This window comes from Rhea pennata, chromosome 1, assembly GCF_028389875.1.
Source record: "Rhea pennata isolate bPtePen1 chromosome 1, bPtePen1.pri, whole genome shotgun sequence".
NCBI lineage: Eukaryota > Metazoa > Chordata > Aves > Rheiformes > Rheidae > Rhea > Rhea pennata.
Genome location: NC_084663.1, coordinates 95,969,931 through 95,988,909, shown reverse-complemented (window position 1 = coordinate 95,988,909; position 18,979 = coordinate 95,969,931). Strand labels below are relative to the sequence as shown.

General features: G+C 37.4%; 1 protein-coding gene across 3 annotated transcripts in view; it reads right to left on the bottom strand.

Moving 5' to 3' along the window:
• Positions 1-232: 232 nt before the first annotated feature.
• The window catches only part of ZPLD1 (zona pellucida like domain containing 1), a 36,067-nt gene continuing 17,320 nt past the window's right edge, over positions 233-18,979 (bottom strand). For all 3 annotated transcript variants that reach the window (XM_062572393.1, XM_062572383.1, XM_062572402.1), the window contains 9 exons: positions 14,599-14,819; positions 11,411-11,592; positions 10,754-10,826; positions 8,113-8,210; positions 7,374-7,454; positions 6,376-6,547; positions 4,887-4,995; positions 1,704-1,733; positions 233-408 (listed from right to left, as the gene is read on the bottom strand). In XM_062572393.1, coding sequence (XP_062428377.1) covers positions 233-408; positions 1,704-1,733; positions 4,887-4,995; positions 6,376-6,547; positions 7,374-7,454; positions 8,113-8,210; positions 10,754-10,826; positions 11,411-11,592; positions 14,599-14,819 — 1,142 coding nt within the window. The remainder of the gene's footprint in view (positions 409-1,703; positions 1,734-4,886; positions 4,996-6,375; positions 6,548-7,373; positions 7,455-8,112; positions 8,211-10,753; positions 10,827-11,410; positions 11,593-14,598; positions 14,820-18,979) is intronic.

Below are 18,979 nucleotides of genomic sequence, written 5' to 3'. Positions count from 1 at the left end.
TGTCATATAGTCTGATTACAAACAATTGAGATTTTCATAATATCCTAGAATTGTTACCAATATCATTGCTGCTTATCTATACAACTATGTCTAGCAAGTCTACAAATAAAAAGTATGTGGAATAGAAGCTGGATACAGCCAGAATCTTGCCTTGTTGTTATTTTTTAATGGAAGTATATTTCACAGACAAGAAAGGCAACCCCAGAGAAAAAGTGCAAGTAAATCACCACTTTCAGTTGAAAACTGGGTTTCGGATGCCACTCAAAACTGAGGTGTTGGGCCATTTTCTGCGCAGAAGAGTTAAGGAACATATGAAAAAAAAAATGCTTGTGATTCCTAGGATGACCACACCTGAAATCAGTGTGCTGGTGACTGCATTCAGCTGGAAAGGAGGTCCATTTGGATGAGCTGCATGAAGAACAAAAATGCACAGGTAAGTCTGGTTAGAATCTTTCAGCAGTGCCAAATACTACTGTCTGCCCATTACAGAATGTTATATACAGAATAATTACAAGTAGGAACGAAAGCTGAACTGCAAAATGAGTATCTGTAGTATTATCTAAGTATAAGTAAGCATAGAGAATAGCTGTTTGTTCTTTCAATACCCATCATGCTGGGGATAAACACAGTAAAGGTACTAATAAGGCATAATCCCTCATACTTGGTGACTGACCTTGCCACGTGCTATTTAAGGCAAGACTATTACTGTTCAAAAAATATTAAGGCAGACATGTAAGGACTTGCAGCCTACAAGTTAATGGAAGAATTTCTCCCCTGATATCCTGCTTAGCCACAATTCAGTCTAAAGCATATAAAGATCCTTAGCAGGTGTTTCTAGTATCAGACATCTAAGCTACTCTAGGCTTTTCTGGGCCCCTTCACAGAAGGTCCCTGGCAGAAAGGAGAGGTAGCTGCTTCTATGGAGCCTGCACAGTTGACTGAGCAGAACAGATAGCTACTTGACTCCAAGGACAGGGTAGGTTGCTTATGCCAGTGGGTCCCACTTTGAGCAAGAAAGTGAGATGGCCCAATGGACCTCACCCCTGCTTACTTAAATTTGATCGTCCTTTCCTAGCCATTAGCTACTAATCTTTAATAGCAGAGAACAGTAACAGAGGGACTGAAACAATTCCTCCAGGTGACCAAAGGAGAATCGCCCTAAACTTCAGAGACCTAATTCCCTTTGCAGGCTGTCTTCTTCATCACCCTAGCAGAGATAATGATTTCTATCCAAGCTCCTCCATAGACTGTTCATGTGGTTAAATGCCAAGAAAATAGCAGCTGAAGCAGGCTTTTTTCACTTTGAGCTGTGAATCAAGCTGGACAGCACCATAATTACCATTTTGCTGTTCAACTCTTCTGTTGTATGAACAGATTTTACTGCTTATACTTGTGATTTTGCTCCTGGCAGCTGCAACGTTCCCTCACACTCATATGTCAGAGTAGTGGATTTTCATTTCAATTCCATTGTATGGATTAGAAGTTGGTTGGGCCAGGTACACAAACTAAATTGAGCATTCCAGATTCACCAATTGCTTTCTTTATATCATGTCAGCATGTACTCATTTAAATGACTAAAACAAGCCAAAAAGAAAAAGCATTCCAGCTCAGTGCATACTGAGCCTAAATGGTTTACCTACCCAGTTCTATTGCACTCACATAAACCCTCTCTTTTGTATTTCTTGGAATTCTGATTAACTTACCAAGCTGTGAATTGTTGGTTGGTGTCTCATCTGTTTAAAACACAAAAATGGGTAAATTATATTTTACAAACACCTGTGCCTATCTCCTCCCCACCTTGAACTCTAAAGTCAGTAGTCCTAGCTTTATTTTCAAAGCACATCAGCTATATTTACAACACTGACCAGTAGCTGTTAAAATGTCCGGCAGAAACAGGACAGCAACATTAATTACAAGAAGCTTCTTAATTTTTAATGTGAGCACACCAATATAAAGCCATGTAGTATTCTGAGGTAACTCTTCCCCTCCCACCCCACCACGCACGCACGCACACTTAGCACAGGAACCACTTACTTGAAAAGGTTCCCAATTCTATTCTGTCCCTTTTAATAAAAATACAATCATAAGTATGATATTACATGTAAGTTCCTTTATAAGGAAAGTAAGTTCCCGATAACTGTATTACAGGATAATCTGTATAGACAAAATATTTTAACCTGAGTTTTTCAAATAAAAATGCATTACTGACAAAAAAAAAAAATGTTTACAAAAATGCCCTCTCACCACGCATACTTTTTCCTTGACAGTAATACAGTGACATTATATTCAGGGACACACTTTTATTTCATCCTCAGTTTTTGCTTACTTACCACTGTCCATCTCAAAACTATACTTCTTGTCATTGTTTTTGCTTTTTGTGTGTGTTCAACTCCTAAGTACAGCTCACATATGCATTTATTTTGAGCACCTGTCTTATATTTTTAAGTGAGATATCCATCAAAAGCTACACAATTTCACCTTCACAAGCAGGTACTTGCTTTGTTTCCATACCCAGACACTAGAACATTTTCTTCTGTGTATTTCTCCTGCAATGACTTATTTTAGATTAAGCAACAAGAATAATATTTCTCTGAAAAGAACTCAGTGTTAGAAACCAGAGCTCAGAAATACACAGTTGAAGGACAGTGTCATCTGTAGTAGTGCACTGAGCACTTCTCAGTTCCTATCAAGGTAATTACATAAACAGCTTTGTTACCAGAACAACTGGAGACCAGAATAACGGGCAAAGCTGCCTAACTCAAGTTGCCTCTGCAGAGGCATTGAAATGCATGGGACCAGACCTGTGAGTGATGCAACACCAATCTAAATGTGGCAAGTGAAGGACCACACATTCATGCAAATGCAGCCACATAACTTGGTCACTCAGGTGGAGCAGGCCTTATCAGCTCTGCACAAATGTAGCTGTACTAAAACTGGACCACTGTTGGCCTTGAAAATAGCATAACTACCTCCACGCAGCACTGCCCCAGAGATGGCGAGTCCTCCCAGAGCAAGCCAGCACTGTATCCATGGCATACATCATCCACGGCATACATCATCCACAAACCTGTTAGCTCCAATCAACCTGAAGTTCTCATAATCTGCATCCTTTTCTATGCTTGACAATAGTACACACGCACTTCACACTATTAATGAATGTGTTTTCAAAATGTGACGGGACAGTGGGAGGAAATACTAATTCCTTCTTTTTGCTCTAGAAAGAGAAGTGAAATACAAGTCAGATTAAGTGACTTGCCCAATTCCACTCAGGAAACTTGCAGTGGAGTTCAGAATTGAATCTCAGCTTTTTGAAGCCCTGCCTGTCAAGTCATGCTTCTATTAGCAGGAGTGAGATGCTCCAAAAACATCCCATTTAGAAGTCTCTCTAAGTCTATAAAAACATTAGCTACATATCTCAAATAAGAGACACTTGAAAAATGATTACCTTCCCTTTTCAGCCCTATTCATGTTTCAGTAAAAATCACACAACAGTTGTCAACAAATTTATGTACAAAATAGTCTACTCTTACTTTGGGATCACTACAAATTCCTGGACAGATCTTGGTTTGTTTGAAATTATGCAGTGTTAAAAGGTTATTGACCTTTTTTTTTTTATTTGTAAAAATAGAACTTACAGCATTTGAACCATAAGTTGTATTACTTAATAGGGACTGCTTAGATAACAAGCTTTATCTTGTTTCCATTCCTTGACTAAGGCAGCATTTCTCTAACATAAATGTTTGCCTGGGCAAATTTGTCATTCATTTCCCATAAGTACTCACGCATGCAACTTTGAAGTTTTTTACTTTTTTGCTGACTAATCAGATGACAAGAGCAAGAGCACTCAATTGGGGCCATGTATAAAGCAAAAAAAAAAAAAAAAAAAATATGTTCCAATTGCAGAAATGCTGATTATTATTCAGTGTATTCAGGTTTTTTAAATGGTCTCCCACTAGATGGTTCCTTACTCTGACAGGTCATTTTTGTCTTTGTATATGTGGGGGCAACCACATTGCATGTAAAAGAGGAAGGATTTTATTCTCAAGGTGTTTCAGTTATTTTTCCTACATGAGATTCAGTTCTGGTCTCTCTAAATCTGAAACTGCTGAAAGATACGCTTATCTTTAAGTAAACTTTTTTTTATGCTTTATCTTCATTATGTTGTCAACAGTGGTCACAACTATTTTTCAGAGACTGCAGGCTACTTTCAGAATTTCTTTTCTTATATCTCTAGGAATAAAAATATAAACCCATGGATTTCACCCTAAATCTATAAGAAATCAGATTTTGACCTGCTTTGTTTAAAAATAGAGAGCATTTGTCCTATTTCTTTCTCTATAGCTGAAGCCTACCCATAGTATGTATTAGCTTTATGCAGCACTGAAAACCCCTAAAATGACACTGGAAGAGACAGCAAACAGAAAGTGACAGTGAATATTCATTACCTGCCAAATCATTTATTTTTTTCACATCTCCAATCTGATCTCAGAATTTAAATTGAGATGTGTACATGGTACCTTAAATTCCGTATTCTTCAGTGAAATCTGACAAGAAGGATGTCAGCTCACTGAGTTCAGATTTTTATAACCGCCTTACATGCTTAACTGTATCCCGCAGTGATTCTACTAGGAGTAGGGAGGAACTATGTGAGGGCCAAACACAAATACTAGCTAAGAAGTTCTACCAAAGACTCCAATAGTATTAAAAAAGTACCCAGTCCCTCCCCACCCTCCTCCCTTAAAACAGCCTCCACCAGCTGCAAAATACCCAGCAAACTCATGGAGAATCCAGCCTCTGAATCACTGCAAATTCTCATTAAACTGCCAAGCATTTTTTCAGGTTTTTGAAATTCCTGCAGTATATTGAAAAAGTTCACTTATTCCTACCACTCCTTGTAATGATGGGGCCAGCAGAGATTACAGCATTGCCAGAGGTGCTCTGAGGGCTCCCAGTTGTTCTCCTGCCAGCATCTCTTCTTTCTCTATTACTGCAAATCTGAGCAATGAATCAAAACAATCACAGTTTCAGAGTAGAATGGAATTATTGCCCTTCTGTGCTTCTAGTTTTAATGTAAGTTCTTTTATAAGCAATACTACAACTTCGATTTTATTTCTTAGTATGCATTAAATTACTTTACAACAAAAACAGCTGCAACATTCCCTAGAAGTGCATTTTGTAAATGTCTGGCTTCCAGTTGTATTTTGCCTCATTTCATTTACAGATTTGCACTGCTGTCATGTACAAGATCCATCTTATAGTACACTAAATTTTCAGCAGCTAATTTCCCAAAGCTTTGTTTATAGTCTGTTTTCCCAGTAAATGTTTTTTGCTTGACTAGGGATAGAGAAGATGCTATTATCCCTATTCTAATAAACTTTTCAAGTTAAAGTTCACATATTTTCCAGGAAGTTCTAAATAGCAACAAAGCAATGGCTCATATCAAAATGATCCCCAGCACTGTATCATCTTGAACCCATCTTTAATTAACATTTCTAACTTTTTCATCTATCTTAATCTTGGACACTGAAATAAGAGCATTTATCTAATTTCAAAATCTTCAGAACATAAGTTCAATAGAAACAATTACTTAAACATAAAAGTATAAAATAACATACAAAATGCCAAAAGCATAACAGTGATAATATCTTAAAATTCTAAATGAAAAGTCATTCAGTAGGAAATGATACTACATTCTGACGACATCAACTCTGACTATTCCATATTTATTCAAAAGTTTTGATTTCCCAAATATATTTGTTGATCCCAATGTTCCTAAAATGAAGTAATCTTTGAACTGACACAGCCTCGTGAACTTTTAAGTTCAACAAAAGAACTATTTCTAAACTATAAGGAAGACTGTAATGAACTATAGGGAAGCTGATGAAAAATTTTCTTCACTATCAGAAGTATTTTCAAATTCTCCTTGTCAGCATTATAACACTTAGGACACCTTTATTTTTTCCATAATTAGTAATTTCCATTATTCTAACATTTATATTCAAATGCAGTGATTGTGGATACCTTGTTTTTCAGATGCTACGCTAAGAATATCAGCTCTTGAGCTACCTCAGAGTGATTACTTTTAATAACAAATTAAGGACCAAAATGTGAAAATATCTTTTCTCCCATGCTCAATGACTTGTGCTTTGCAGGTCTGGTATTATTCTACCTGTGGATAATAATATGCATTGCCATAATCTTCATCAGTTGTTTTACATGCTTTCAGACACAAGACAGACATCCCTACTTCAGACTCCAAAAGTCATCTTCCTTTTGTTCAACCAAGCAGCCTCTGCATTTGGTTGTAAAATAATTCCAAAGTGTGTCTATTTCATATCCAGATAACTAACAGGAACTTCCAACCACTCAACTTACTGGCACAAGAAAGGGACAGTCATCTGCTCTGCAAAGCTTTGTCACACAGTGAAGGAAGACTGTAGACATCTTCTGGTTCTTGTGCTTCACAAAGCGGAACACCTCAAAGGAAAACCGGCCCATTTGGCTCTTGCCATTTTCAATTATAGTTGTCTGTGGGTCCTTGTCACAGCTAATTTTTGTAGAGAAGATTAAAACTAGGATGAGCACTTGTATCGTCACTTTTTGAAGCCAGTAGCTGAGAGTAAGGTAACTTACACAGTAAATTCAACGTCTTAGCCCCACAAAAAAGAACAGAGAGCCATAACACTCTATACGGGCAGTCATGGATCATACGGTTTAGGTTGTACAATACCTGCTGAAATGCATTGCAACAGAACAGTCCAGTTTTGTTTTGCAACATCACAGACATTACCAAGGAACCATTTAATTCCAGTGACTAAAGTAATCTGAGACCTGAAGCAAAAAGTAATCAATATGCTAACTGGTATAGAGAGGTAATCCCAAATGAAGTGGTACCTGCAGCAATTGTCACTGATGAGATTTAAACTGAGATAACGTCAACATGCTATTTATGCTTTCAATTCCAATTCAAGGAAATATGTTATTACTGAAAGTAGCAGCAACAGCATACATTTATCTTTAAACATTTACTTATATGTTTTCCTGAATTGGGTTCTACGATGTTTTATATCATTGTCATTCACTGCAAGGGTACCTACCTACCTGCCTTTAGCAAAATAAATGTTAAATTTAGCCATTTAGTTTGGAGGTTCCTAGGGACTCTACTAGATCTATTTTAGAGGTATGCTTCACCACTTTCATAATTCTCATGACTGTGCACTTGTTTCTGATGTGTATGTTCACAAACAGGGTAAGTTCTGACATGTTATCTGTAAGCACAATCTCTCAATTAATATTGCTTAGATTTCCAAATAGTTTAGAACAACAAAGAGATCCGCAACTGTGATTTTAAAGTGTGTTTGCACAAGATCTACCTGAAAAAAAGATCGTATCGAAGATCGTCACTAGGATTACCAGATGGTGTGGTGTAACAGTAGTCCATCAAAACATTCCACCTGCACAAGAAGCAAAGTGATAAATAATCAGGGAACAGATAATTGTAAGAGAAGGGACAGAGAGTCAGAGAGAAAAGACTAAAACACAGTAGAGGCAGGTATACAAACTGATAATGCAGTCTGTTACACTGAAGCCAAGTTATTATATTTAACAAGTCATCCTGCATTCCCACTATATCATCTGTTTTTATCTCTGACTTACAAAACTAAGCAGCATATACTACAGTAGCAGAATGATATAAATCAAGTAATCTAGTTTCATGCAAGCCAAACATTATACAGAACTTCCTACCAATCTATTTGTTATCTACCTCCTTACAGAAGTCACGACCGCATAGCACCAGAAATAACCTGCTTTGAAAAGCTCATGAGTTTCTTATTTGATCTCAAGGAGAATCTCTCTTAAAGAACAGGAATATGAGGTTTAAAGCACAGTTCAGGAAAACGTGTGGAGGATATGAGGACAGCAGCAAGTCATGCATTCAGCTTGAAGTACAAGATTTCCTTTGGCCAAGAGGAACAATTATCAAAATGCAAACCACCCTTTTAATCTACAAAAGGCTATGAGGAAAAACAGTTGCTTATAAATTGGAGAATAAATTTACAATCTCAAGAGCTTAAAATCTGGCAAGGCAAGAAATAACATCCTTTATGGTACCTGCCATCAAGGTTGGTTGCTCTCACAGCTGCATATATTTTGGTTTTCAAAGGTAAACCTGTACTTGGGATATGGAGCTGCTGGCTGTAGGTTGAATCCTGAAAAACAAACATTGCCTCAGTGTACCAGAAATCCTACTGTGACAACTGAGAGGTACCGTTCCTTATTTATAAACTGAACCCCCCCCCCTTTTTTTTTTTTTTTTTTTGATTTTTTCTTTATAGGACTGTCACTTAATTTGTCCTCTTTAATGCGAAGAAGCAAAGAACAGTGAGGGCATTTCCTTGCAAGTTTGTCTGTAAAGATCATTATCATCTGACTGGCCTTATCCTACACAACTACTTTGGAGAATCTGTCTATTTACGATTTCATGAAGTGGTTTCATCACCGATTAAGAAAAAGTACCCTTCACAAAGAGGTCATTACAAGGTAGTACCTCAGTATGTCCCTCACTGCCTAACACAGCAGCTGATGCATTTTCTAAAGGAGTGGCTTGACTGGGCTGACACATTGAGCCCTTTGCCAGAAAAGACTGTTATAGTCCTTTGGTTTAGTGAAGACTGCAATGCCTCTGCAGTTTCATATATCTCAACCTGTAGAATACCCATATTCTGACAGCTGAAATGTAGCTTTCATGAAAATTCGCTTGTTGAAGGTTTTAAGTAACAAAACATTCTCATTTATATGCTAACATTTCAAAAAGGCAGTTCCAAGAAAACTACACACAACAAAAAAAGGAAGTTGGGTATTTCCCCCACACAAATAAATTCTGTTGTTTTATTATGCTCTGTCACAGAATGTCAGTTTTTCAGTAATAGGCTGAATCATTAATGTCGCTCTTCGCAATGACCAACAGATGCCATGAAACAAGTCTGGAGCGACAGACGTAATTCAGCATATCAAAATGCACTTACAGGTAATGTCACTTAGATAGATTGCTATTCCAGGAAGTATAGGGAATCCACATGTTGAGAAAGGTCTCCTATAGGAGGTCAAAGCACTCAAGACATGATAAAAATTTGCAAAGCGGGATTTTGAAAGTGCCACAATAAAAATCGGTTCAGTGCCACAGGCAAAACCAAGTAGAGCAGTAGACAGTACAAAGAAAGAATAAGTTATGTAGAAGACATGATTTTTCAGAGGGAATCAAGCCAAAATTTACAGCTAGCCCCATATTCAGCCTCCTCAGTCCTGGAGGCCTGGGGAGCCATATTTGCACACACAGACCAACTCTGCGACCTGTCAGAGCAGGTCATCTCTTTAAAAGAGCACATCCAGCTCTTGAATCTGCCAGCCTTGGCAATATTATTTCTACTAGGAAAATACCTACTACTTGAGTAGATAATATGACTGAAATCAGAAGAATGAAACACCATTAATCATTGTCAACTTGTAAATTCATTGGGATAGAGTGAAAACTTATCTTTTCAGCTGGTATGGGAGAAACAAATGCACTTTTTCAGTAAAAATATTAACGTTGTTAGCCCAATGTTTGCAGAACTAGGTCCTGAAGAGTACCAACATGCAAGCAGTGGGCAATTCTCACATTTGCAGAGAAATTTTGTAGCCCCTCCTCCACCCCATCGTTTTGCTTATAAGTTTATTTAAGAATGAGAGAAATATAATCTTCATTTTATCACATTATAGCTTGTTATTCAGCTCTGTTCTGTCAAACAAACATGATTTTTTAAAAAAACATACCTTTGGAAAATGTCCTGTTACAATATTTATAGCTCATTATATTCAAAGTATAAAGCATTGACTTTTAAATCAGTTGCATGAATTATAACTCGACATCATGATGGCATGAATAATAATGCAAAAAATCAGATTCATAATTTACAAAAATGTTGCTTGACAGATTGAAAAATTGATATTTAAATCACGGTTTTAAAATGTATGAATAAAAATTTTAATCAACATCAAAATATCATTTCAGGGATTAATGTTGCTGTTAAGTAGAGGTCCGTGCATTTTTCATGTTTTACTGTCACCATCCATATTCATATAATAAAAGTTTATACAATAATGCATATTCAAGTTAAATTATCTAGAAAGGTAAGAAAGAAGTGTTGTTTGAAAGCCATTATTAAAATTTTTGACCTTTAAGACTGAAAAATCATGCAATGAGGTAGCATGTACAATGTGCTATAGCTTTGGAATGAAATCAGCAAAAGTGCTATAGTTTATTGCTGAGAGAATAGATCTAGAAATTTTTTTTTACAGAATTCTGCAGAGAGCAGTCTCAAAATCAGTACAGTGTACTTGTATACATATACAGAAATGTGAGCAAAGGCACACTCACATATATAATAAAAACAAACACCACAAATGTGAACTCCGAAGCTTGAATATTATTACTACAACTGATTATTTACATGGCACTGGAACCTGAAAAAACAGAGCTTTAAACTGAGGAACTGTATCAATTCAGAACAAAAAGTCAGTGCACGTGTCCTCAAAGGCCAGCCATAAGAATACAAGACAACAGGCACAGGCAAGCAAAAAGGGCATCAGAGAGCTACCGAGATGAAAGACCTGGGTCTTCATGGAAGGAGTGGAAGGGACTAGCACATAATGGAGAAGAGTCTACATTCTGTTATGCTAATCCCATTTCCATACTACTACGTTTTATACTCACATTGTAAAGCAACAAATTCAAAGTGCTGATAAACGTGCCATTGTTCTCTCTCACGGAAATAGCAGCTGATGACCTAAAACAGAATTAGAAAACAAGCTACCGTAAAGATTAAAAAGTATTTTGTGTTTACATAACTACAGTGGGTTTTAACAATAAAAATTCCACAAGCCACACCACAAGCAGTTAATTTTTGTGTTTGGGTTATAAAACCCAAAAATAGGAATTTATAGTGGAAACGCTGACAGAACCTTAAATATGGGGAAAGAAATGTATACTGCTGGAAACATGAATCAGGAAAATAATTAGCAGAGAAGCAAAGTGACAAAAAGGAATCCACTTTCCATGAGGTACAGCAACTACTCATTAAAAATATTCTCTTTTGCACTCCATATTCATATGTTTCCAAACTATTTCAAGAAGAATTTCCACCTGTTTGCTGCTACCATTCTGTCCTCAAAACACTAGAATTTTAAGGCAAGTTTTACATTAACTTTGGCAACAGATTCGTTCAGTGCTTTCCCGCCTCCCACTGTTACAAGGCTAAAGAATCAGTATATTGATTGTACTGCATTGGCATCCATATATTTAGGTGTATATGTGTATATGGGCTTATGTTCATAAGAGAAATAAACACATAGGAATGAAAAGCACACTTACGAAGCGAGCTGGGTATTGTTAACCAAGTACTCCAGTGGATAGCTACAGCTAAATTTGTACAGAAGCCCAGGTAAATAGCTGATAATCGTTGGTGGGTCTGGCGTATCTATATAGCCTGAAACATTACCTATCTGTACCACCGAGGTATTCCCATAGGCATTGACACCTCGAGCTGAGGATACCTATTGAGGGAGGGAGAAAAGAAGTATTACCAGAAGGTTAACATGGAATAAGAGATCGCTAAGAACACTGATGCTTAATTCATAATTCACTCAGAGATAAGTTTAGGAAATCCTTCGGAAATTAATCTGTTAACATCAAATTCCCTCTGCCCTCCCCAGGGTCAGGAATACACAGCGCACAGTGGATGCTGCTGTTTTTAAACACTAAGACTCTTAAGTGCCATTGAAAAGGGCTGCGATGAACCCTGGAACTACTCTTTCTTTTGGTAGGTACTTCTCTTCTGAGCATTCCCAATCAATTCCCAAGACCTCCTAGAAAAATCTTAACGAACACTTCTATTAGGGTTAAAAGATAATAGCTTAAAACAGGCTTCCATGGCACTAACATTTGCTGCACTAACTAATTGTTGTTACACTAACAATTTTATTCACAGAAACAATACTTGGCCACTCTTGATATTTTTGGTTTTGACACATTAAAACCGTTGTATTTTATAAGCGGACACAAGGCAAACAGTTGAACTTCAGGTACATGTGTCTATTTTATACATGTCTAAGAAATAACTTGCAAAGAAATGCTGCCAGAAATTCAAGAGCTGAAAGTCAAGCATTTAATATATAGCCAGATAATGCCTTATTTGAAGTTGTCAACAAAACCTTAATTCAGTTACCTGTATTCAGTGTACCTCAGGACACCTGTGCTCAATTCAGCAGTAGTATACTCAAAAGTATACCTCAGGATACCTGTGGTTTTCTATGTCATTCAGTAACAGGACACAGCTCACCAGAATCTTTGGAGCTTGCAGAAAACTGAAGAACACCCTTTCCTCCAGCCCCACTCCATCTGCAGCTACTGCTCTGAAAACAGCACCGTGGTGGCATGCGAAATCAGCAGATAAACATGTCACAAATTACTTTCTCATTAGGTGCATATGCAACAGGGCCAAATTGAGATGGCACAGAACTTCAACTCTAACATTTCTTTTGTATAACTGTATAAGCAGAAATGGCATTTTTAATAGCTTTCAAATATGGTTTCTTAAGATTTGGAAGATATTCTATCACAGAAGAATCACTCTGAGGTGTGAATGAGTCAAAACATTTGGAACCAAATAGCAGGAGATGCATAACAGGTATTTTGATTTCTTTGGCTACAGGAACACCTGGTAGAAGACTGATACATTTATGCACTTTTCCAATATTATACTTAACCATTGGCTAAAATGGCAGGAAGACAATGAAAAACAGAATCCGAGAATCTGTTTCCTGGTTTAGAGAATATAGTCTAGAGCATACAGTAAAACTGACTACAGCTCCACTTAGCTTTTCCATCCCTCATTTAAAAAAAAAAAAAAAAAAAAAAAAAAAAAAAACTTGTGTCTGTCATATTACAGATCTAGGTTTTATCCTCAGTTCTTTCCGAAATGCTAACTCTTTCTGTGAAAGTAAAGGAAATGTAAACGGTCTTTGCTATGAAACACAACCAAAATGCACGAGTTTGTACTACTCCAGTCAGGCAAAACCAAAGAGAGGATTCTTGACACTTCATCCTCTCCGTTTATGGCACAGTATGCATAAACTGAGGCAGGAGAGAGAAATCTGGAGTTCCATTTTCAGCAGTTGCTACATTGCCTTGTATGCTGTGGAGTCTTGTGGGGATCCCATGGGGAACTCCAATTACTTGGACTGATCAGAGGGGTTTTTTTGTTTTTGTTTTTGTTTTTTAACAGCAATCTCTTATGATTATAATCGGAAGGGAAATTCCATGAGTTTACAATGCAGCCAGCTCCAAAAGGACAGCAAAAAGTTCCTACTTGTCAAATGTTTCTATTCCAAGTCATAGGAGGGTCTAGAGCTTTTCAGATAAATTGGAAAAAAATTTCTGAACTACCTGAACTTTTTTGTTGAACTGTATTTATTGGAATTTTGAAATAAAATTCAGTCTGAGACAAGTCACAGAAGAACATGGAACATTTCAGAGTTTAAGGAACCTTAAAGAAGGTGTTTATTATGAAAAGTGGCAAGTATCTTTATGCATGACTACAAACTCCAGCTAGAAATGGAGTACATTTGTACTCCAACTGTATGTACAGTGCAAGGCAGACAAATTGTACAAACCTTCTCCCTTGATTTTAGAAGGGTTGAGATCTCACACACTAAGTAGCAATATAAATGCAGACACTGAAGTCATACCACCAGGCAAAAGACCGCAACACAGACGATGACAGTGCACTGAGTAAAGCATTAGAGCTGAATATACAAATCTGAACTTCAGCTTTTTGTCATGAATCAAGTGCATAGCTTAGATCATGCTTAATGTTTTTGCCAAACAATATTCAAAATTTGATTCTTTTTTTTTTTTTTTTTTTTTTTTTTTTTTTTTTTTTTTTTTTGATGAGCAGTTCCATACTGCCATACTGAGCTGAGATCTTCACGTAGATGCGTGACCTTACAGGACCACTATAGGTGATGCCTGCTGTTAGCCTTCTCCTCTGTAGAGCTAGATATCTGGCCAGACTATGTCTCTTGTGACATTCAGCCTGAAATCAATGCCTTACCATAGAATGTAGATCTGTCAGGCAAGGTCCTCTCATAGAGCATGAAAGTAGCCAGACCACAATTCTGACCCAATTAAACTAAACCATTCTTAAAAATATTGTTTTCATTTTCTAAATAGTTATTTGAAAAATTCTGACAGAATCTAAAAACATGTTCAGCAAAAGTCTGGATTCTGGGGGGAAATTCTGTTTTCTACTAAAAATTTATTACAATGGAAAACAGACTTTCTAATCAGAGGGCAAATTCTTCTCCTACCATATCTTCTAATTAGTATCCATGATTATACATTAACAACTTTTCCTGTTTTTCTTTGATATGTGCAATACATCGCTAACTGAAGGAGACCATGTAAACATTATTTATCTTTAAAACACAATGCTGTCAGGGCATACGCTCAACCCAGTGCCTTAATAGCAATGCTACAATTTCGCTTGAATCTTGCCTTACCACTAAAGTGTTTCCGCAGGATTCCAAAGTACTCAGATTGATGATGAAAATGACCACTGCTGGAAAGGTGTTGTTATTGATGAACCCCCTGCAGTGAGCATCCCCATGTTTCCCATTCAGGGCCAAATCTGTTTCAGAATAACCAGAAAAAAGAACTGTGCAAAAATTTATCTTCATAGTAATTGTCTGCACTCCACAGAAAACATTGATATCTCGTTCAGCTGCAAGAAAAATACAGGAGAACACATTGTAAGAAGATGTATGTCATCTAATTACCACAGAACTACTGTAGCAGTGCTTTTGTAACTGGTGATCAAATCAATTTTTAGATCCCAGTGAGAGCAATATCTGAACATAAAGGTCAAAACTACATTATTCTGAAAAGCAGATTTATTTGACTGAACAACTTCACTAAAGAAAAAAAATGAACTAAAATATGGTAACAAGCTACCATGCAACAAAACTATTTCTCCAAAGTTCCCCACCAGCTCATTCAACAGTATATTCATAAGCTGAAGCAATGCAAGGGAGTGGAAAACAGCAAGGGATTAAATATTTGGGGTCTGACTGAATAGCCTCCCTTCTGAAACTAATTCCCAGGGACTTGGAGAAACTCAGGAAGCTGAGCTCTGCCTTCCAGCATACCCTCGCCAGCACCTGGCATTGAAGGTGTGCATGCTTGTCTGAGGTTGTCTAGAGTCCACTACACTCTCAGGCTATAGAGACTTTGAAGTACAATCAACAGCATATCAGAACATTTTATTGTGGCATCTTCAAAGGTTGCCGCTTTCTTTTTTTCCTCCAAGAACCATCAGCTTTAGCTTCGACAAAAAATCAGTTGGCTTTTGAAAGACAATGATCAGTACTACAAAGTGTCTTGCAATCTTTCATTCTGTACGTTACAATAGCACAAAAGTCCTAAAAAATAGCAACTATTGCAACTGGTTGATTTTTGAACAACAGTAAACATTTCTTGGATGAAGAAGTTGTTCTTTTATTTGAAAATTTTGAAGACTGTTACATACTTGAATAGAAAAATGAAAGCATCATATTAGGATATATGAACAAATTGATACTTTGTTTAACTACAGAACAAGATAAAGTAGCTTTACTTCAAACTTATTTTTTGCCTTTAGGTGATGAGAGTGGGTTTTTTTTGTTAAGTTTCATTCTTCCTAGGGCTTTATGAAGTGACGTATTTCATCAAGTAAAACACAGGCATTACTCCTTTATATAACAACTCATTTATTGCATCTGCTTAAAAGATTAAGTGCTATTAAAAGTGGCAGAACAACTTCGGCAAATACCACACCATTAAGCCTGCTGAAATGAATTGTTTTGCTGCATTGCCACAACAGAGAGGAAATGAGGTCTCCATTACAATGAACTGGCTCTTCCCCCCAATAGAGGAACACAAGCAGTTTAATTTAGACAGCTTTAATAGTGGCTTTATAGCCAAATCAAGGGCAGGAAATAACTGGCTAAACTCTGTTCTGAGCTAATGTTGTTTTAAACATTACTCTTTGGAGATAAATTTGGGCAGAAAGGTACTGGAGGCAAAGTAGGACTTCAAGTGATTCAGCATGAAACTCTCCTGGTTTGTACACATATGTAATGCCATTCACGTAATGTACAGAGGTCAAGAAGCCACATGCCTTGGTATTGACTGTCGTAACAACTTCATGGATGTATTAAGGTGGGGATGTAAGGGAATGAGACTTTACTCTTACTTGGATCAATGCAGAAACAGATAGTAACAAACTGCAAATAGCAAGTGTAATATATTAAAGTAGCCCACTTAATTTTATAACTCACTTCAAACCCTTTAAAAAGCAGGATATTACTTTACTGTTAAGATACCATTACTATTTGCAAAATTCTTCTTTGACACCAAGAGGAATGAGTCCACACACACCCTGTAAAAATGACCTCTGCACTATACAGGAGGATAAGCCACTGTACCAGATTGTACCTTTTCCTCCACTACTTTACAAGGAGTACTGTTGTCAAATTTGCCAATTTTGCAGCTCAAAAATACATGGCATTTGTTCAGAAGTGTGTCTGAAACCAGAAGCAAACAGATACAATGTCTCTTTAGATATTAAAAAAAGAAAGTCTTGCTCATTTCTCTTGAACTGTTAAAAATTACTCCTACAGCAGTTTAAATGAGAACACTTGGATTCCATCTGTAAACACTTTAACAGAGAGGAGAGATGGTTTGATGGTTAGGTCACCCAGGTGAGACCTCATAGAGCTTTGAATATAACAGCCTCTTTGTCACAGACTTTATTTAAGGACAAAGCACTTGGCCTCCTCCTGAAACAAATCACATGGGCTACAGTACTCACAGGGGCATCATATGCAAAACACAGTAGAGTTCATGAGGTACCTTGACACTGGGGTGACAGAAGCCATCCTGAATCAAGGACGGACTCACAGAAACGTAAGCGAAACACAGACAGGTCCATTGCCCACCTCTGCTCTGACACCCCTCCACACCTTGCCAAGAACTGCTCCAGAACAGACAAGAGAAGTCAATACAATAGCTGGCCAGATCATAGTTCACCTCTTCTGGTGAAATCATCTGGTCATTTATAGCTCAAAACCAGCTTTGTGCTCTGTGCAAGCCTCTTCTTTAATCCAACCGCTGCTTTAGTAGAAAATTAAAATGTGGCATACGTGAAAACGCTGCAACACTTACAGCAAGAGCCCCCTAAAATTCCCTTCCCATCTGAAAATGTTCACGCTGCTACGGTTCTGTTCGTCGAAAGCATTCTAGGAGTTATGCTTTTACTGCAACGCAGAGCTAAAGCTAAATTACAAATCATCAAATGTTGTCAGGAAACAAACGCATTCTTCTCCAGACAGCTCTCCAAACGATGGCAAGATTTGACCTTACTGCGTACTCTCTAAAACGCCTAGCTAGTAGTATAAAAAGTCACAGGATTTTCTATTTAACAAATAATGGGTTTTTTCCAGCCCAGCTATTTCACACCTACACTCTAAAACAAACCTGCAAACAGCAGAGACAAAAGTCCTGCCTGATTAGTTATCATCCTATTTATGCAGTACCATCCCTGTGCAAGATGTCACCAAACAATAAATGATAAAAACACAATCAAATTAAGAATGGATAAAGCCCTTGTCCCTTCTCTAAGGTTCCTTTAGGAAGGCTTAATTTCTAATCTTTCTGAAGACAAGCTTCCTAATCTTCTGCTCTTCATGAAATTAATTTAAAGAAGGAAAAAAAAAAAACAGTAAAACAACAACAACAAAAAACAACTTTAAAAAGCAATAGCATCTCTGCTATCACCACCACAGACATCAGCTAAAAAGTCCACTCTAACTCCATGTTTGGAATTTATGTTGACTAAAATGATTGATTTCTTAAGCAGAACAAATAAAGAATAGGGGGGAGGAGAGTCATATGCATAGTCAGGCTCTGTGAGCAGCCTCACACCTCAAGGATCCTCCTTGAAGCATTCTCCTTTTTGTCCTCTCATTCCCCACTCCAGTTATTTTTGAACTCTGAAAGCAGTCAGACTTCAAGGTTTGAACTAAGTGCTAGTTATAATGAAAGTATAGTGGAAAAAATAGCCCTCGTCATCCAGCACAGGCTGTCTCACCCATCTTCTGGGTGATGGGGATCTTGAACCCATAAAATAAAGCTCCATGAACCCCACAAAGCTCTGCTAGTCCCACTGTATTACATAGCAATACCTCCAGCAAACTGAAAATACCAGCTGTTAAATTTCAGGACAGAGGTTTACTGGGATTTTTGTTTGATTGGTTGGTTGGGTCTTTTTTTAAACTTCACACTGCATGCCTAACTTAAGGACAATTACTCCTCTTTCCTAGCTCACAAAATCAGCACTGGGACAGTTAGGTAAATATCAGCCTTTGAATCTTTACTGCTTGAGAATTACGTACAAGAAACACCATGGCTCAACTCTCAGCTCCTATGCAGAAGAATGGGAACGGGAAAGAGTAAGGCAGAAATGTTTAACATTGAATCAGACTTCTCCCCCTCCCTTTTTTTTTTAAATAGAACAACTGCAAGTAGCCCCTAACTGCGCACAATAATGTCTGTCTGCAATTCATAGGTATCACATAGCAGATTTTAAGCCTTGATACAGAGCTACTGCAAAAAATGATTAGTGCAAATGAAAAAAAAAAAACATAGAAAGAGGAATCTGAACTTCCCTTCAGCTGCTGAAATGCTCTCAAGCAGCCTGAAACAGGAAAACAGTTGCATGAAAACCTATGAAAAATGGATCTGACGCAGATGGGCACAATTCACTCTCTTTTCTAGTCAAGCCCATAAAACTTTACCTGAGGGAAACTTACAGGCACGTTTGTGAAAGATCAGTTAAACGGTGAT